General features: G+C 41.7%; 1 protein-coding gene across 1 annotated transcript in view; it reads right to left on the reverse strand.

The window, feature by feature from the left end:
- The window catches only part of csmd3b (CUB and Sushi multiple domains 3b), a 2,345,756-nt gene that overhangs the window by 212,759 nt on the left and 2,111,569 nt on the right, over positions 1 to 21,428 (reverse strand). The window contains exons 40-41 of the mRNA XM_063066157.1: positions 19,551 to 19,667; positions 17,764 to 17,973 (exon numbers count right to left, since the gene is read on the reverse strand). Of these exons, the coding sequence (XP_062922227.1) occupies positions 17,764 to 17,973; positions 19,551 to 19,667 (327 nt within the window). The remainder of the gene's footprint in view (positions 1 to 17,763; positions 17,974 to 19,550; positions 19,668 to 21,428) is intronic.

Below are 21,428 nucleotides of genomic sequence, written 5' to 3' on the forward strand. Positions count from 1 at the left end.
ATAAAAGCATAGGGTATTTTCTAAACAGGGAGAAAATTCAAAATTCCAAGGTGCAAGGGGACTTGGAAGTCCATGTGTAGGATTCCCTAAAGGTTAACTTGCAGGTTGAGCTGGTGGTGAGGAAGACAAAAGCAATGTTAGCATTCATTTCAAGAGGGTTAGGATATAAAAACAAGGATGTAATGTTGAAGCTTTATAAGGCACTCTGAGGCCTAGTTTGGAGTATTGTATATAGTTTTGGGCCCCTTATCTAATAAAGGATGTGTTGACATTGGAAAGGGTTCAGAGGAGGTTCGTGGGAATGATTCTGAGAATGAAAGGTTTATCTTATGAGAAGCATTCGATGGCACTGGGCCTCTACTCACAGGAATTCAGAAGAATGAGCAGAGATCTCATTGGTACCTATCAAATGTTGAACAGAGTGGGGGGAGTCTAGGACCAGAGGGCACAGCCTCAGAATAGAGGGATGACCATTTATAACAAAGATGAGCAGAAATTTCTTTACCCTGCGGGCAGTGAATCCGTGGAATTCACTACCATACTACCATGGGTAGCTGTGGTGGCCATGCTATTAGGTGTATTTAGGGTGCAGGTTAATAAATTCTTTATTAATCATGACTTGAAAAGTTACGAGGAAAAGACAGGAGAATGGGGTTGAGAGAGAAAGTGAATCGGCTATGATGAAATGGCTGAACAGACTCGATGGGCCAAATGGCCTAATTTGTTCCTGTGTCCTCTGCTCCTATTATGCACTTCCATTTTTCCTACGTAAAATAAACCTTTTGTTCTTGGAATTACGTTTGCAAACCATTTTTGCAACATCTCCAAAACTGTTAGATCTTTACTGAGTGGGTAACTTTAAAGGCATTGACGAACACAGCAGTAGATGAAATAAGGACACAATACTGCATGACTATAACCTCTTAAAATATCAACGTTGTTTCAGTGTATGAGCCATACACTAATTGTGTGGATAGTCAGAGGCTTTTTCAAATGGCTAACACGAGGGGGCAAAGATTTAAAGTGCTTGGAAGAAGGTACATGGCTGATGTCAGAGGTAAGCTCTTCAGACACAGAGTGGTGGGTACATGGATGAGCCAGTGAAGGTGGTAGAGGCAGACCACAATAGGGTCTTTTAAGAGACTCTTAGATAGGTACATGGAGCTTAGAAAAACAGAAGGCTATGCGGTAGGGAAACTCTAGGCAGTTTCTAGAGTAGGTTACATAGTTGGCACAACATTGTGGTCTGAAGGGCCTATAATATGCTGTAGATTTTCTATGTTCTATATAAAAACTTTGGCGCTAGCTTCCCATGCTTCCTACAGCACAGTCTTGTATATCTATCACCAAGCTTCCAACAAATATCAATTTCCAGTATGATCTCAGCCTGGTGTTCTTGCAACATTGTCAAACTTACATAAATCATTATCACTTCCGGCTGGGCCAAGTTCTCATTGCCTAATACATCTGTCACCATCAACAACAATCTGAATACAATCTTTTTTCTGTAAATACATCAGTTACGTCAAGTGTTGAAGAGTTGAAGGGCATTGTGGAAAGAACTGTAGCTTTAACAAAGAATACTTTGACTAATTTTAACAACTGTGCTATACTGTATTTAGATTAAGTGGTGCAAGTAATCCCAGGAAATGCAAACATGCACTTAAAATTTATTACTTATCTTCCAAAAACACTTTAAATGGAGGTTGACATAGCATTCTCTACCTCTGAAATAGAAAAACACTATTGAACATTTCTACAAGGAGTGCTGCCATAGGAAAGCAGCGTCTATCATCAAGGACTGCCACCATCCAGGCCATGTTCTCTTCTCGATGCCGCCATCAGAAGGGTGGTCCCAAACTGCTAGGTTCAAGAACAATTATTCACTTCAACAATTAGGCTCCTGAACCAGTGTGGATAACTTCACTCACCACAACCTGAACTCATTCCACGGCATGTGGATTCACTCTCAAGGACTCTACAACACAGGTTCTCAGTGCAATCTATCTATCGATCTATCTGTATATCTATTTATTTATTTGTTCATTCATTATGTATTTACTTATGATTTGTATTTGCATAAATTCTCTTCTTTTGCACATTGGTTTCTTCCCAGTCTTTCTCTGTTCTACAGTGTATGCCTGCGAGAAAATGAATCTCTGTGCTGTCTATGTTGACATTTGAACTTCGAAATTTTGCTGAAGTAAAAAATGAACCATGCCATTAAAGCATCAATTTATATATTAAAAAAAACAACAACAATAGACACGAGAAAATCTGCGGATGTTGGAAATCCAGAGCAATACACAAAAAATGCTGGAAGAACTCAGCAGGTAAGTAGCATCTATGGAAGTGAAGAAGTACGTCAACCGAGAGGGTCCTCTCCTCCTTCCCTTTCTGCAATGGTCCACTCTCCTCTCCTTCTTTTCCAGCATTTGACCTTTCGCACCCACCTGACTTCATATATTACCTTCCAACTTGCCTCCTCACCCTACCTCCCCACTTTTTCATTCTGGCCTCTTCCCCCTTTCCTTCTCAGTCTTGAAGAAGGGTCTCAGCCCAAATCGTCCACTGTTGATTCATTGCCACACATGCTACATTTTGTGTGTGTTGCTATCAATTTATAAAATGTGATTTTACAAAAGTCAAAATGAAGCAGGTTGATAAGAAGCACTTTTACCAGTTCCTGAGTTCACGAGTGAAAATGAGCAACATCCACTAATTTAGGGCTCATTGTACTTATTTTTATGAAGGCAACACAGATGTTACATACTTACATCAAATGTTAGACAGAAAAAAAACTTCTGTGTCTTGAAGAAGGGTCTCGTCCAAAACATCGACTGTTGATTCATTTCCATAGATGCTGCCTGACCTGCTGAGTTCCTCTAGCATTTTGAGTTTGTTGCTCTATATTTCCAGCATCTGCAGACTTTCTCATGTTAAATAATCTTTTTATTGCAAGTTTGGTTACTAAAAATATGCAGTCTGCCTTTACTGCGATCACAGTAAAGTTTTCAATTGGCTTCCTAAAAGTTAAATATGGTTGCAACACATATCAAAGTTGCTGGTGAATGCAGCAGGCTAGGCAGCATCTATAGGAAGAGGTACAGTCGACGTTTCGGGCCGAGACCCTTCATCAGGACTAACTGAAGGAAGAGCTGGTATTTTGACTCAGTTAAGTATGGTTGTACAGTTTAATCTTTTAAACTTAAATACTTTTTAGTGTTTGCTGTTCCATAGCCTGATGTGTTCTGAACTACAAGTTCAAGTTTATTGTCATTCAACCATATATATGTATACAACCAAAAGAAACAACGTTCTCCCAGATCAAAGTGCACAATGCAGTACATATAACACATCAGAATTAGAATCAAGCTTACTATCAGTGGCATGTGTTATAAAATTTGTTAACTTAGCAGCAGCAGCAGTACATGAATATATAGAAAGAAAAAAATAAGTAAATCAATTACTCTAAGTATATTATGTATATTAAATAAAGTCATCCATTAGTCTTGCGAGACCATAGATCTGTGCCTGGAAAGTCTTCACTCTCCAGGGCGCAGGCATGGGTCAGGTTGTATGGAAGACCAGCAGCTGCCTATGCTGCAAGTCTCCCCTCTCCACAATACCAATGTTGTCCAAGGGAAGGGCATTAGGACCCATACAGCTTGACACCAGTGTCGTCACAGAGCAATGTGGGATTAAGTGCCTTGCTCAAGGACACAACACGTTGTCTTGGCTGGGGCTCGAACTCACGATCTTCAGGTCGTTAGTCCAATGCCTTAACCACTTGGCCAATAGTTAAATTAAAAATAGTGCAAAACAGAAATAATACTTTTTAAAAAGTCAGGTAATATTCATGGGGTCAATGTATACACAATAATACCACAAATATTGCTTAATATGTTCTGACAATCTGCTATGTTGGCGATGCTTGCAGGCTGCCTCCAGCACACCCTTAGGTGTGCTGGTTGTGACACAAATGATGCAGTTCACTGTTATGTTTCGACGTACACATGACAAATAAACTTGAATTTTGAACCTCATTTCTTGAACTGAAGCTTGCAGCCACCAACTCCAACATTGGAACTTTGTGTGTTCTTGAGAGTAATTTAGAGACAGGGACTGAATGCAACATAGACACATGACCTGTGAGGAGAAGAGAGAAAGGTTTGCCCAGGTTTCAGCTGTCTGTGGCACAGATGAAGAGATCAAGCTATCTAGAATGGAGTTCACAATGAAATTCTTGCTGAATTGAAAAGTGCGTGTAAATTGAAAAATCATCAGGGGCAAAGACAAGATGAATAAACAAAGTATTTTTCCCAGGGTAGGGGAAATCTATAACTTTAAGGTAAAAAGGGAAAAGCTTAAAGGGGCTATGAGGGGGAAATGTTTTCACATAGAAATGGTGATTACGTGGAACAAGCTGCCATAGGAGGTGCTAGAGGCAGGTATAATTACATTTGAAAGGCATCAGAATAAGGTTTATTATCACAGACATATGTCATGAAATTTGTTATTTTGTGGCAGCAGTACAGTACAAGACAAAAATTATGAAAAAGATGGATAGATTCAAGATTGTTTAATGTCATTTCCAATACACAAGTATAACGGAACATTGTTACTCCAATCTGATGCAGCACACAAAAAAAAAGATAAAGAACACAATAATAAAAAAAACACAATAAATATAAATACATAAGATAGCTTATAGACAGTACATGCAGTAGATTGATTGTACGCACATAGAGTATCTGTACATTAGGTGACTAACAGAGAATGCTAAAGCAGTGATAGGGGAGAGGATGTGGTGAGGTGCATTAGTGGATGGAGGTGTTGATTATCTTTACTGTGTGAGTCTGTTGATCCTGGTGTGATGCTATGTAGCCCCTCCATGATGGGACTGAGACAAACATTTATGAGTAGAGTTGGTCAGATTCACCATGTTATTGGACTTTTCTCGGCACCTTTCTGTGCATATGTCCTTGATGGCAGGTAGGCTGGTGCCAGTGATGCTTTGGGCAGTTTTGACCGCCCGTGGTGGAGACTTCCTGACTACTACAGTGCAGCTTCTGTACCATGCGGTGAAGTAGCACGTTAGGATACTCTCTATTGCACATCTGTAGAAGGTTAACAAGTATAGACGTGCATAGTCCAGCTCTCTTCAGCCTCCTCAGAGAGTAAAGGCATTGGTCAGCATTCCTGATTGTGTAGGATGTGCTCTGAGACCATGAGAGGTTGTGCATTCCCAGAAGTTTGAAGCTGTTTCCGCTGCTGTGCTGCCAATGTAAAGAGGGGTGGGTGTGAGTTCGCCTGAAGTCGATAACAATCTCCTTTATCTTGTTAACATTGAGGAAAAAGTTTTCTGCCTGGCACCAGGCCTTGAGTTCTTCCACCTCCTCTCCGTAGGCCGTCTCATCATTGCCGGTGAAGAGCCCCACCACTCTGTGTCATCAACGAACTTGGCAATGTGATTACGTACAGTTGTGTGTGAGCAGAGTGTACAACTGTGCACTTAGCACACAGCCTGGGGTCACCCATGTTGAGAATGATGGGGAGGGAGGAACGGCTGTCCATCCTGACTATTGGAGGTCTGGTGGTCAGGAAGTCCAACACCCAAATGCACAGCGTTTAGACCGAGGAGTAGGAATTTGTTCACCAAGGTCTGTGGGACAATAGTGTTGAATGCTGAACTGAAATCCAGAAACAACATTCTGATATAAGTGTCCTTGTTTTCTAGCTGTGTCATGCTGTGGCATCTGTCATAAAGCGGTTCTGGTCAAAAGCGTGTTGGTGAGTGTGACTGGAGTGCAGTTTTTGCGATGTACCATTTCCAGTCATTCGAAAGGACTTCATGATGATTGGTGTTGGTGCTATGGGGCAGTTGATGTTTAGGTCTGAGGATGTAGATTTCTTTGGTATAGGGATAACGGAGGCTGATTTGAAGCCTGTATGAGTGAAGTGTTGAAGATGTCCATCAAGTCAGTGAACTGGTGTGTGCACGCTCCCTGAATACTCAGCCTGGGATGTTGTCTGGCCCGGCAACCGAACAGGGGAAAACTCAGCAGAGTCCTTATCACAACTGCTGCTCAGCTGGAAGGGGAGGTAGCTTTCGTGGGTAGAGCTGTATTGCATGCCTCATGCATAACGGTTCTTTAGAGTGTTGTGGAGGGAGACCTCACTGGCACAGTCAGCACTGTGTTTCTTTAGTCAGTAAAGCACTTAATGCCCAGCCACGTATGCTGGGTTCATTATCGGATGCTCAATATTTTGTGCATCAGCAGTCTTTGTCCTCTTGATGCCTAACATGAGGTTTCCCCTGGTTGCTCAGAGAGTTGAAGGCAGTGTCCCGGGCTTTTAGTAAGGAGTACACCTCTGCATTCAGCCAGGGCTTCTGGTTGGGCCATGAGATGAGTGTTCTTGAGATACATAGACAGAGAGATAGGAGCAAGTGTAATAATGAGGTAGTGTTCAAGAATCGCTCAGAAATCTGATGGCAGAGGGGAAGAAGCTGATCCTGGAACATTGAGTCAGGTACACGAATGGTAGGTCTCTCCTGTGGGAAGAGGCAAAGGCATTTGCACAGGTACCCTCCTGCAATTAGATGAGAGAGTGGAGACCCCCTTGAAAAGTACAACTCTTGCTAGGGTTGATACAGAGCTGATATTTTCCTGGCTGGGGTATTGAGATCCAATCGAGATGCAGAATCTGCGCACAGATTTGAGCTGTGATAGTGGCATCCAATAACGTTTCAGTGTTGTAGTTGGATCACAGCTGAGTTAACTTTAGAAACCTGCCGCATTTTGGCAGACCAGCTCTAAACATTTCTTGTTAGTTTACTCTGTGCAGTTTTTTTTTCCCCCCAGATGCAGGTAAAGTTAGAAATTGCTACAATACATCATCCCATTCAGATTCAGATTGAGCAATTAATTTTCCTTTTGTGTTCTCAGGAGTGCGAAGGAAACAGAACTTATTCTGTCATGCTAATTTAAAAAGTAGCTTAATTTCACTCTTCCTTTATCACTCGACAGATTTCTCTTCCAGAGGATTTATCATCAGTCAATTTACAGCCTGGCAACTGCATTCTGTCTCACAGGATTTAATCATTCACCATCATGGCAAACTATCCACTCCTTTGGATAGCAAACATACATTTGAACAGATATGTTACTCTTTTATGTGACACGGAAACATTTCTTTACAATTATGGAGTCAGCATTTCAGCCATCGCACACTTCACAGTGTTATTTCAAAGAGCCAAATGGGCTTCACTCGTAGAATTCACTGTGAATTACTTGTTTAGGTTTTAGTGTAATGACTGGCAATAGTGCTTTAAAGAGCTGTGTGAATGTGGCCACCCTATTAAGCTCAGGACTAAAACTCAGTGAGGTCTTCTGTTGCTGTAGCCCATCCACTTCAAGGTTTGACATGTAGTGCATTCAGAGATGCTCTTCTGCACACCACTATTATAATGTGTGACAATTTGAGTTATTGTGGCCCTCCGTCAGTCTGAATCAGTCTGGTTGTTCTCTTCTAATCTCTCTCGTTAACAAGGCGTTTAAACCCACAGAACTGCTACTAACTGCATGTTTTTTTTTGTGTTTCACACCAGTCTCCGTAATCTGTTGTATGTAAAAATCTCAGGAGATCAACAGTTTCTGAGATACTCACACCACCCCATCTGGCACCTGTTAATCCATGGTGGAAGTGACTTAGATCACATTTCTTCCCCATTCTGATGGTTGAGCTGAAAAACAACTGAACCTTTTCTTCTTCTTCTTGTAGAGTTTAATGGTGTTTGCCAGACCAACATAAGGTGCATTACCACAACCACAACACAGCTGGGAATGTGCAGCAAAGAGACATGAAGTACCCCTAATAAACCACCCCCCAAAAAACTCAAATACCAAAAAGTCTAATGCTTTTTTAAGAAGTCAGATATGCACTTATACACATTATGATGGCAGTGATATCATAACAAACTTTCCATGTTAATCTGTGTCTGTCCCAAAGATCTGAATTTATCAATTGGATGTTTAATTTGCCACCTCATAAGAACAGAGTTCAAACAATGTATGCTGTGCTGTTTCTTGACAAGTGCACTCCCTACAAATGCCCATATCATGCATATTAATTCTGAATAAGAAATTATTCAACTGAGTATGCCCAACATGTAAGTATAACTTCTTCCTTCCTTTCTTATCAATCTCCCAGCTGATTTCCCACCATCCTCTGAATTTTATATAATATCATCCCTTCTTTTCCTTATCCCAACTTTGTTGCCCCAGTAATCAAATAGACTTTTTAATTATGACTTTCACCTCCACTTCATGCAAAGGCACCACTACATTTATATCCTTAATTTTCAGTGATTGCTTGGCTAGGATGTCTTCGCCTCATTTCCTTCAACACCAACATGGGTTGCAAAATGGATACACAAGCCTAGACCCTCAACAGATTTAGTCAAATCTCAGGAAGAATGTTTGGCCTGCAATTTGAAATACCTATTTAATGGATGTCAAAAACAAGAATGAATCGGAGCACAGAAGTACATAATTTTGGAACGTAAACAGAAACACCCGAATGACCTGTTAATGGACCTTTTGAACCACATGCAGATATATAAGAAGCTATAATATCTGCCTTGCACATTGCTGAACATCCTGCGCCACTGATTTAAAATAATTTTTTCATTTAGGTCCTTCCTTGAAGGCTTAACTCAACCACAGGAAAAAGGAAAACCCATGGAGGAGCAACAGAAGGGGGTACACTGGGACCATATTCCGCCTTAAACAACCCAAGATTTTATGCCCATTCATTTCCCATCCACCCATTAACTGAAGACCTTACGAATGCAGTGCTCCCAACACTCCCATATTGGACCATTGCTAACTATAATGTGCATAGCTGTAAAGGTACTTCACCCTTTTCTACCAGTAATGCTGAAATTGGGGATGATTTAATAGCACCACAGGTAAACTCAATGCTTTAGTTTGATCTTTATCTCAGAGTTTTAAGACTGCTGGTGAGGCTGACCCATAAGCAAGACATCTATAATCAAAGACAGATAGAACCATAGAACCATAGGACACTACAGCACAGAAAGCAGGCCATTCGGCCCTTCTAGTCTGTGCCAAAACATTATTCCGCTAGTCCCATTGACCTGCATCCAGTCCATAACCCTCCAGACCTCTCCCATCCATGTACCTATCCAATTTATTTTTAAAACTTAAGAGTGAGCCCGCATTTACCACGTCAGATGGCAGCTCGTTCCACACTCCCACCACTCTCTGAGTAAAGAAGTTCACCCTAATGTTCCCCCTAAACCTTTCCCCTTTCACCCTAAAGCCATGTCTTCTAGTATTTATCTCTCCTAATCTAAGTGGAAAGAGCCTATTCATACTTATTGTGTCTATATCCCTCATAATTTTGTAAACCTCTATCAAATCTCCCCTCATTCTTCTACGCTCCAAGGAATAAAGTCCTGAACTGTTCAATCTTTCCCTGTAACTCAACTCCTGAAGACCCGGCAACATCCTCGTAAATCTTCTCTGCACTCCTTCAATCTTATTGATATCCTTCCTATAGTTAGGTGACCAGAACGGAACACAATACTCCAAATTTGGCCTCACCAATATCTTATACAACTTCCCCATAACATCCCAACTCCTATACTCAATACTTTGATTTAGGAATGCCAGGATGCCAAAAGCCTTCTTTACCACCCTGTCTACCTGTGACACCACTTCCAGGGAAGTATGTATCTGAACTACCAGATCTCTTTGTTCCTCCGCACTCCTCAGTACCCTACCATTTACTGTTTACCATTCACTACCTTGATTTGTCCTTCCAAAATGCAACACCTCATACTTGTCTGCATTAAATTCCCTCCAGTTGGTCCAGATCCCTCTGCAAGCTTTGAAAGCCTTCCTGGCTGTCCACGATGCCTCCAATCTTAGTGTCATCAGCAAACTTGCTGATCCAATTTACACATTATTATCTAGATCATTGATATAGACAACAAACAACAATGGTCCCAGCACAGATCCTTGAGGCACACCACTAGTCACAGGCCTCCAGTCTGACAAACAATCATCCACTACCACTCTCTGTCTTCTCCCACACAGCCAGTTTCAAATCCAGTTTACAACCTCTCCATGGATATCCAGTGTCTGAACCTTCTGAACCAACCTCCCATGTGGGACCTTGTCAAAGGCCTTATTGAAGTCCATGTAAGCAACATCTACAGCCTTTCCTTCATCTACTTTCTTGGTAACACGCACAAAGCCATGCTGACTATCCTTAATCAGCCCTTGGCTGTCCAAATACTTGTATATCCGATCTCTCAGAACAGCTTCCAATACTTTACCTACTACTGATGTCAGGCTTACCGGCCCGTAATTACCTGGTTTACTTTTGGAGCCTTTTTTAAACAGTGGAACAACATGAGCTACCCTCCAATCCTTCAGCACCGCACCCATGGCTAAGGACATTTCAAATATTTCCGCCAGGGCCCCTGCAATTTCTACACTAGTCTCTCTAAAGGTCCAAGGAAATATCATGTCAGGCCCGGGGGATTTATCTATCTTTATTCACTGTAAGGCAGCAAGCACCTCCTCCGCTTTAATCTCTATACGTTCCATGACACTGCTGCTTGTTTCCCTTCCTTCTATACACGCTACGCCAGTTTCCTGAGTAAATACTAATGCAAAAAATTGTTTTAAGATCTTCCCCATCTCGTGAGGCTCCACACATAGACGACCACTTTGATCTTCTAAGGGACCAATTTTATCCCTTACTATCCTTTTACTCTTAATATACTTGTAGAAACCCTTCGGGTTTACCTTCACGTTATCTGCCAAAGCAACCTCATGTCTTCTTTTTTGCCTTCCTGATTTCCTTCTTTAGTATTTTCTTACATTTTCTACACTCTTCAAGTACCTCATTTGTTCCTTGTTGCCTATACCTGCTATTCACCTCTCTCTTTTTCTTAGCCAGATCACCAATATCCCTTGAAAACCAAGGTTCCAAGGTTAAAGCAATTAAAGCAATTGATTAAATCTGATTAAAGCAAAATATATTTGTTTAAGTGACCTCCTACTCACACCCCAATCACACCCAACTACACACCTGAGCACATTAAAAGCTTTTTTACACTTCTCTAGAATTTTATTCACATGCACCTTTCATGTTAGCCTTTTGTCCAGACTGTTTAGGAGATTAACCAAATATGGCTACGTCCACACTACGCTGGATAATTTTGAAAACGCCGGTTTCGAGTAAAAACAACAGGCGTCCACACTAAGTGTTTTTCAAAATATCTCCGTCCACATTAGGCGGATATTTGGGGGAATCTCCTCCTACTGGGCATGTGCAGGACACACACAGAAAACAAGCGAAGAGGAAACGATATACCTGGTGCGCGTTTGTCCGGTTACAGAGTAGAAAAACTTCAAAGGACTTGCTGTTGGCTCTCACGCAGGAGGACTTAAAACTAAAAAAAACAAATACTGGAGCGTATGGAGGCAACCAACAGGGGGTTCACAGAGAGTATGACCCAGCTGACGACGAACATTGAAAAACTGACTGACTCTGTTGCATTAATAAAGCATCTTGTTAAATATATAAAACATGTCTGCATCAGTGTTATCTTGTATTTCCAGACAATGTTACATTAGGCTGTTACACATCTATTGTCAGAGAAGTACTTGCATAAATAGGTGAACCACCTTCATACAAGCAAGGACAGAAAACAGGGCAAAGTGAGTATACGTATTTATTCAGTAAGCTATGGGTCAAAGTATTTGGTGAGTACATTTCTAACCCTCCTGGCTTCAGTCTCGTTGCCGTCTGTTCTGAAATTGTTAGGTTATGTGGGGGGTTGCGTTCAAGAAAACAACGAAACGCCGCGCTGAGGCCATCTGTTCCAGGACGTCATGACAGCGTTTTTAAATAGTCAAAAAAGCTCACTTTACAATTTAACTCTCAGGCCGTTCACATCGACTGCGCATTATAACAGCTTGCGCGGTACCAAGCAGAAGCAGAAAAAGCATTGTTGTTGTGGTGTTGTCATGACAGCGTTTTTAAATCTCTCCGGTTACCCAGTACACACTACACCAGATATTAAGCGTTTTCAGATTTATTCACTCTGGAGATCGTTTCTGAAAATCTCCGTTTTCGGGGGATGAAACCGCCGTTTCAGTGTGGACAGAAGGTCAAAACGAAGAGAAAAAGCATCGTTTTCAAAATGATCCGGCGTAGTGTGGACGCACCCTAATTTGTGATCAATTGTGGGTGATATGTTGCTTTTAGAAAAACAAATAACTTGAGAATGAAAATGTAAATCTCCACTGACATCCTCATTCTCTGCTTCATTAGTAGTTGCCTGCATTTTCCTCACTCTATAGTTTACATTCCTACCTCTCTTCCTCACTGCACTATCATCAGCATATAACGATTTGGAAGTGCCTGAGCCAACATTCAAAAAAATATCATCACTGTAATTATAATATTAAAAAGGAGTGGGCTACACACACTCCCCTGTGGAGTCCCATTCTCAATTTCATACTTCTTAGAGAATGTTGTTCCCTGCTAATTTATATCTTCCTATCACATAAAAAATCTTGAATCCCATTGAACATTCTCCCACCTATTGTTATCTTTTTCCAGTTTAAGCAACAACCCTTGTGTCTATAATATATCATAAGCTTTCTCTACATCAAAGAAAACTGCTGCCACTGATTCTTTATTAACTTGGGCTTTATGAAGAGGAATAGATAGAGTGGATAGCCAGTGCCTCTTCCCCAGGGCACCACTGCTCAATACAAGAGGACATGGGGTGGGAAGTTCAAGGGGGATATTAGAGGAAGGTTTTTTACTCAGAGAGTGGTTGGTGCGTGGAATGCACTGCCTGAGTCAGTGGTGGAGACAGATACACTAGACAGGTACATGGAGGAATTTAAGGTGGGGGGTTATATGGGAGGTAGGGTTTAAGGGTCAGCACAACATTGTGGGCTGAAGGGCCTATACTGTGCTGTACTATTCTATATTCTATGTTTTATGACTATCAGATTCCAAAATTAACGCTAAATCTATGGTTATTCTCCCTTTACAAAATCCAGATTGGCATATCGATAAGTTCCCACTACCTTCCACAAAATAAGAAAGCCCTGCTATAACCATTCATTCCATTATCTTACATACATGTGAAGTTAGCGAAATAGGCCTATATCTTGAAGGATCTGTTTGATCCTCACCAGGTTTCAATATAGGGATAAAAACAGCTCATTTCCTGGAAGCAGGAATTTGCCCTTCAACCCATATTGTATTCAAAAATTTCAAAGCCAACGTAAGTTTCGATTCAGATAATCATGTAAACATATAACAAATGCCATCTTTCCTGGGCGATGTATGACCAGCACTATTAATAGCCTTTTTAAGTCCAGGCAATATAAATTCAACATCCAAGCAGGAACTGAACATACTTTTCTTGGCAATCTGAGGATTGCTTGCCAAAGCTGTTTCTCTACAAGACCTCTCTTCTTTACTTAAATTGGTTGAACTATGTACACTGACATATGATTTTGCTAACTTTCTCCCCACCATACAAACCTGATTATGCATCAAGTTTTCTAACTCTACCATTTCTGTACCGTACCCCAAACTTCATCTACCTGGATCTCTTTCCCAATGCTATTACAGTACTTTCTCCAATACATTTTATTTGCCTTTCTCACGACTATTCCTGCTACAGCTTGAGCTCTTCTATTTTGTTTGAAAGATAAATAGGTGTAACACTGCCTAAAGGCTTTATTCAGCTCCTTCATAGCTCTTATACATTGATTCGTCCAGCCAGGGAACAGCTTTCACTTTATTATCCCCCAGTCATCTGGGAATTGGTTCCTTAGGTATTGAGTTAATGGAGGTATCCTCCAAAACCAAACGATCAGGATATCTGCTTTCACATAAATCATCAAATACATCCCAGTTTTCCTCTTTAAAATTCCACCTGGGGTTACAATATTCTTTCCTCTATTCCCATTCTACAGATAATGGAGAAATGATCACTTCCCACTGTTTCATCATTATACGCACACTTGCTATATCCTTAAATACCAGCATGAGGTCTATAGCAGAAATATTGCTGTTAAATGGATTTACCTTTGCATTCTTACCATCATTCAAGCACACCAAACACATTTCTTTCAGAAAATCTTCCACCACTATCTCATTCACATTTGTGTCACCACAAACCCGCAGACTACTATGAGCATCAAAGTCCCCACACCCACATGACTTTATTTTTCCTATTTCCACCCACACTTTCCAATATATCAGGTGTTCAACTTTCACGAAGATTATAAAGATATTTTTATCCGTACTGTTCTGTTCTTTTCCCAAATTTCAGCCATGATTGACTCATAAACAACCCTAATCTCCGGACTACTTTTCCACTCCTCCTCCATTAACTACTTTCCGATCGCATCTCATATCAACATAACCTTTTATCTTAGAACTTACACAAGATTTCAACCAGGTTTCCTGTACACATATAACTTCAATACATCTCTGAAATTCTTGATCATTAGTTAACAAGCTTCTCACATTTCATTGTAAGATTAGAAAAAAGCCATTAACAATCCCCCTTTGAAGTCTAAACATCATCTACACCTCCTTGTAGGGCATCGTTAATAACTTCCAGAGTTAAGTCTTTTATCTTTTTACTTTCTTTCATGTTTTATGACAATTATTTAGATGACAGAGTTGGCGGCTTTGTGGCCAAGTCTGCAGATGGTACAAAGATAGTTAGAGAGGCAGGTAGTACTGAGGAAGCAGGGTGTCTGCAGAAGGACTTAGACAGATTGGGAGAATGGTAAAGAAATGGCAGATGGAGTAAAGTGTAGGGAAGCGTATGGTCATACATATTGGTAAAAGGAATACAGGCATGGACTATTTTCTAAGTGGGGAGAACATTCAAAGATCAGAGGTGCAAAGGGACTTGGGAGTCCTGGTGCAAAATTCCCTAAAGGTTACCTTTCAGGTTGAATCAGTGGTAAAGAAGGCAAAAGCAATGTTAGCATTCATTTCAAGAGGGTTAGAATACAAAAGCAAGGATGTAATGCTGGGGCTTTATAAGGCATTGGTCAGACTGCACTTATAGTATTGTGAGCAGTTTTGGGCTGGCATTGGAGAGGACACAGAGGAGGTTCATGAGAATTATCCCAAGAGTGAAAGGATTATCCTATGAGGAGTGTTTGATGGCTCTGGGCCTGTAACCGCTGATGTTTGGAAGAATGTGGGAGGATCTCATTGAAACCTATTGAATTTTGAAAGATCTAAATAGAGTGGATATGGAGAGGCTGTTTCTTATAGTGGGGGAATCCTGGACCAGAAGGAACAGCCTCAGAATAGAGGGACATCCATTTAGAACAGAGATGAGAAAACATTTCTTCAACCAGAGGGTGGTGAATCTGCAAAATTCATTGTCACAGAGGTTGTACAAGCCAAGTTATTGGGCATATTTAAGGTGGACGTTGATCGGTTCTTGATTAACCAGGGCATTTAAGGTTATAAGAAGAAGGCAGGGGAATGGGATTGAGAGGGATAATAAATCAGCCATGATGAAACAGCAGAAGAAGAGTCAATGCACCGAATGGCATAATTTTCTTCCTATGTCTTATCTCTAGATGTTTTTCTGCAGCTTTTAATTGAATTTCCATGTCTTTGTCCTACTTTTAGTTTGTACTGTACAATTTACCACATCTGCCATGAAAGTGACAAACTTTAGTTAATCAACCATCAATGGATCTTTCTTATACAATCATGCACTTTACACGCCATCTTTAATCTATCTGTATTCTAGCTATTAATAGGTTTCATAGTTAATAACCAGGGGTGGTAATGCGCATAAGCTCGAACTACCTATTAAATGCTCCCAAAAACGTGCACCCCAAATATCCTCTGACACCCAAGTCTAACTCCTGGCCTTCACGTGTGGCTTAGCTACTAAGCCTGATGGAACCATTTCTATTCCAGGAGAAGGGGAAAAGTTAGGTTACTGACACCTTAAAACCAGTCACTTTAATTAAGTGGGACTTCTCAGCTGTGGTTGGCAGCTCATCTAGGAGAAGGAAAACTCTGATCTCAACCCCTCGTCTTCTTGCAGCTATACCCACTCATGGGGAATGGTTTGGGAGTAAACCCCTAGGAAAAATCCAGAGCTGGAGTCCCTAGGACAAGTCCTACATTGAGTTCAACGCTGACTGGCAACTCCTGCGACGCCACTGTATCGATCACCGCCATTCCTTTGGGTTCATCAGCTGCATGGAGGGGGGAATGTGCTGCATGGGAACAGATTGCTCTCCATATCATATTGTCCTGGCTTGCATATTGACTTCAACAGCTTGGACACAGCATCCATGGTCGACCCTGGCCAATGGAGGCCATCAATAGGTCCAACTGGCACTGTCCTCTGTACTTTCTACAGAGCCTCTACATATGATATGCCCATTTCCTCCCGAACACACTGCAATTCCACAGGACATCCTGAAGAACACTGCTTAAAGTGTGCTTTAATACATCATCTTCATGCTGACTCAATATAATTCTTTGCCTATATCATTTTAATCAACCAGGTCGTGGTTAAGCTATAATTATTTTGAACCTCTTGTATTTTCGTTTTTAAATAGTCTGTACCTATTTGTCACCATCTAAAATATCGGTTCCTAACTATTTTTTTGTATGCCATGGTCCAATACCATTAAGCAAGGGGTCCGTGGACTGGGCTGGAAAAATCTTGCCTGACAAATCCGTTGGAATTCTTTGAAGAAATAACAAGCAGGATAGTCAAAGGAGAATGTGGATGTTGTGTATTTGGATTTTCAGAAGACTTTTGTCAAGGTGCTGCTCATTAGACTGCTTAACAAGATAAGAACCCATGGTATTACAGGCAAGAGTATTGGCTAATTGGCAGAAAGCAAAGGGTGGGAATAAAAGGAGCCTTTTCCAGTTGACTGCCAGTCGCTAATCGTGTTCTGCAGGGGTCGTTGTTGAGACTGCTTCTTTTTTTACATTATATGTCAATGATTTTATTATGAAATTGGTGGATTTGTGGCCAGGTTTGCAGACGATACAGACTTAAGTGGAGGGGCAGGTAGTGTTAAGGAAGCTGGGAGGCTGCAGATGCACTTTGACCAGGGGTTTCCAACCTGGTTTTATGCCATGGTCCAATACCACTAAGCAAGGTGTACATGAAACCCTGAAACAATTCCAAACAAAACACCAGGACATGGGAAGAAATTTCACCCATTCTTCAACTTTTTTCCAACCTTTTTTTGCTATAATCTCAGGATCACCAAGATACACTTAAGTTGTTTTCAGCTGTTCAAAATAACTGCAAATATGCTGTTACATGTCAAATCTAAAATAAATGTTTGATCCTCCCAAGCCATTTATTGCTGATTTTGAAACACCTTAAGGCATCATATTGGGCAGCAGCCCTAGGACTGAATATGGGAAAGCCCCAATTATCAACCTCCATCATCATGAGGTTTGAATGCTTCTGCCTAAAACAGGTGGGGAGCTCTTTTATTTTATAATCCGCACCATTGATAATCTGATCAATCACCTTTACCAAATATAGCTTTGGTAGCAAATTGCACCAACCACATTTGTAGAAAGTGCACAATAAGACTCTTCAGGAATGAAATACCATCTGTTGACCTTCCAGCAATATAGTTATTATTTGCATTTTCTGACACTTACCTTGATACATACTGTGGAAGCCTTGTTTGTTTTGGGAGTAATCACTGTGGAAGTATATGGTTGTTTCGTGGGTTGTACTGAAAAGAGGTGCTGGAATCTGAGGACCACTAAATCTACCAATTATCGTTCCAGTTGTTGCAGACCCACTCCTCACTTCCATGTAATCGTGGATTGTCTCCGTGGAAAAATTAACAAACTGTAAGTGCACACCTAAAGATTACAAAACAAAATAAGTGGGAATTTAAATGACACAAACACGAGGAAATCTGCAGATGCTGGAATTTCAAGCAAATTTAGTTCTTAAATGATCCATGACAAAAACCCACCACTGTTGACACACTTGTAGCTTCATAAATTAAGATGTGCATAAAGGACAATGTGTGGATTCAATTTGAAAACCATAAAGTCGGAAGATCTTCCCATTTTGGCATATCAGTCCTTGCCGCCTCTATTGCCACACTCTGGTTGGAGGAACAGCACCTCATATTCTGTCCGAGTGGCTTACAACCTGATGGCATAAACATCAACTTCTCTAACTTTCAGTAATTTCTCCCCTCCCCCCGTTCCGGCTCTCCTCTTGCCCCTTCACTTCTCATCTGCTCATCACCCCCCACAGGTGCCCCTCTCCTTCATGTTCTCTAATGCTCCATTCTCCTGTCCTATCAGATTCCTTCTTCTTCAATCCTTTACCAGTTACACCTATCTCCTCCCAGCTTCTTACTTCAAGCCCATCCCCTAGCTACTGACCTACCACCTACCAGCTTGTATTTCCCCTTCCCCCACTTGCTCCTTCTGGCTTCTACTCCCTTCCTTTTCAGTCCTGAATGAAGGGTCTCAGCATGAAACGTTAACTGTTTATTCCTCTTCATCAGAGGTTTCTAACCTTTTTTATGCCATGGACCTGTACCATAAACTGAGAGGTCCCAGACCCCTGCTCTAAATAGATGATGCCTGACCTGCTGATTTCCTCAGGAATTTTGAGTTACTGTGGATTTCCAGCATCTGTAGAATCTCCTATGTTGCTTATTACCACAGTCACTCAGACCAGCAAAAAACTCACTCTAGGCGACGTTCAGTGAGACCCACTCTCACTGCTCCCCCTCTGTGATCTCCGACTCTCTCCGACTCTTCGACCACATCCTGACTCAGACCCGCTACCACAGACACGTCTCCTTCCTGGGAATGTGTCTCTGCCGCCACCCACTTCAACTCTGCTTCCCACTCCCATTCAGAAATGTCCATACATGGCCTCCTCTACTGCCATGATGAGGCTAAACTCAGGCTGGAGGAGCAACACCTCATATACCATCTAGGTAGCCTCCAGCCCCTTGGTATGAACATAGAATTCTCCAACTTCCGGTAATTCCTTCCCCCTCCCTTCCCCTATCCCTATGTCACTTTGCCCCCTCCCCCAGCAGCCTACCACCTCCCTCATGGTTCCGCCTCCTTCTACTACCCATTGTGTTTTCCCCTATTCTTTCTTCACCTTTCCTAACTATCACCTCCCTGCTTCCCCTCCCCCACCCCTTTATCTTTCCCTTTACTGGTTTTTCACCTGGAACCTACCAGCCTTCTCCTTCCCATCCTCCCCCCACCTTCTTCATAGGGCCTCTACCCCTTCCCCCTACAGTCCTGACGAAGGGTTCCGGCCCGAAACGTCGACTGATCTTTTCCACAGATGCTGCCCGACCTGCTGAGTTCCTCCAGCGTGTTGTGAGTGTTGCATAAACTGAAGCTGATGGGCAAGTCTAAATTGTATGCAAAATGTTAAGTTCCTCTTAACTTACCGAAGCCGATCGGTAGGGTTATTGACCACGTGCAATCCAGGCTGCTAGGGTAGTTTCCAGGGAAACCAGGGCTAAGGATAACGCCACTGAAGCCAGTCAGAGAACCACCACACTGGGCTGCAAAAAAGACAAGTTTAGATATGAAGAAAAGTCAACAGAGTGAAAATAATGCGCTGACACATATACTGGACTGTCATCAACACAGTTTAGAATTTTAAAACAATAACAAAAATACCAATCATATTTTCTTGGCAAGAAATAGAAGACAAGTGCTTAATTTTTGCCTCAACATTAGTTTTGGGCTAGTTTGGATGAGGATAAGACCATAAGACAAAGGAGCATAATTAGGCCATTCAGCCCATCAAGTCTGCTCCACCATTCCATCATGGCTGATTTATTATCCCTCTCAACCCCATTGTCCTGCCTTCTCCCTGTAATCTTTGACACACTGACTAACCAAGAACCCATCAACCTCTGCTTTAAATATACTCAATAATTTGGCTTCCACAGCTGTCCAAGGCAAAAAATTCCACAGATTGACCACCCTCTTGCTAAAGAAATTCCCCCTCATCCCTGTTCTAAATGGACAACCTTCTGTGCCCTCTGGTCCTGGATTCCCCCACTACAGGAAATACCCTCCCCACATCCACTCTATCTAGGCCTTTCAACATTTGATGGATTTCAGTGATTTCCCCTTCATTCTTCAAATCCCAGTGAATACAGGCCCAGAGCCATCAAACACTCCTCATACATCAACTCTCTCATTCCTGAAATCAGTCTTGTGAACCTCCAGTGGACTCTTTCCAATGCTAGTATATCTTTTCTTAGATAAGGGGGACCAAAATTGCTCATAATGCACCAAGTGTGTTCTGACCAATGCCTTATATTACATCCTTGCTTTCATATTTTAGTCCACTGAAAATGAATGCTATCATTGCATTTGTCTTCCTCACTACTGACCTAACCTGTAAGTTAATCTTTCGGGAATCCTGCATCAGTACTCCCAAATTTCATGATACATGTCAGTGATATTAAACCTGATTCTGACTCTTGATTCTGAGAAATCAGTTACGAATTGCTCTCAGGTGTTCAGGTTTAACAGATTGTTATTCACATATGAGGACTTGCGGAAGTATATCTGTTCTAAGAGGCAACCTCAGCCACTGCTATCTTTGCAAGGGATTGCAAAAATCTGTTTTTCATTAGAAACCAACTGTCAACATGCTGGTTTAAGTTGGTGCTGGTGAGGCACAGCGACAACTTGTTGGTACTCAACAAAGCAAACAAAATTATAAATTATTGTATTAATCACACTTTTTCTGTTGAATGATCACTAAAGTCAATAGCCTCAACTCCCTTTTGGAGCTGAGCTTTTGAACGGCCTATAAGACCTGGCATTTTTACAGTGTGAACTGAAGACTTGAAGGTGCAGTACAGTTGTAGCGTGGTGGGTATGGGCCGAATCGAGGAGGCAGGGCCCAGACCCAAGAGCGGGGAATGAGCCAACACTTGGCCACTGATGGAACAGACTTGGATGCGATTCGATGTGGCAGAAGTGAGGAGAGTGGAGGTGGCAGGGCCTGAGCCAGGTCTGACAGTGAGGTTTGGCCGATTTATACGCCAGGCCAAATTGAAAGGGTCAGGGTATCAGGGGCAGAGGCGATGGGCGGGCTAGTTCAGTTCATTGCTCCACAAGGTTTACTCGACTCTAGACAGGACTGAGGCTGTGGTCTGCAACTAATGGACTGATGACTGGCTTAGTGGCTGCGGACTCGCTTTTGTGAACTACAGTTCTGAATGTTATTTAGAAACATAGAAAATCTACAGCACAATACAGGCCCTTCGGCCCACAAAGTTGTGCTGAACATGTTCCTACCT

The sequence above is a fragment of the Mobula hypostoma genome, chromosome 1 (genome assembly GCF_963921235.1).
Source record: "Mobula hypostoma chromosome 1, sMobHyp1.1, whole genome shotgun sequence".
NCBI classification, from domain to species: domain Eukaryota; kingdom Metazoa; phylum Chordata; class Chondrichthyes; order Myliobatiformes; family Myliobatidae; genus Mobula; species Mobula hypostoma.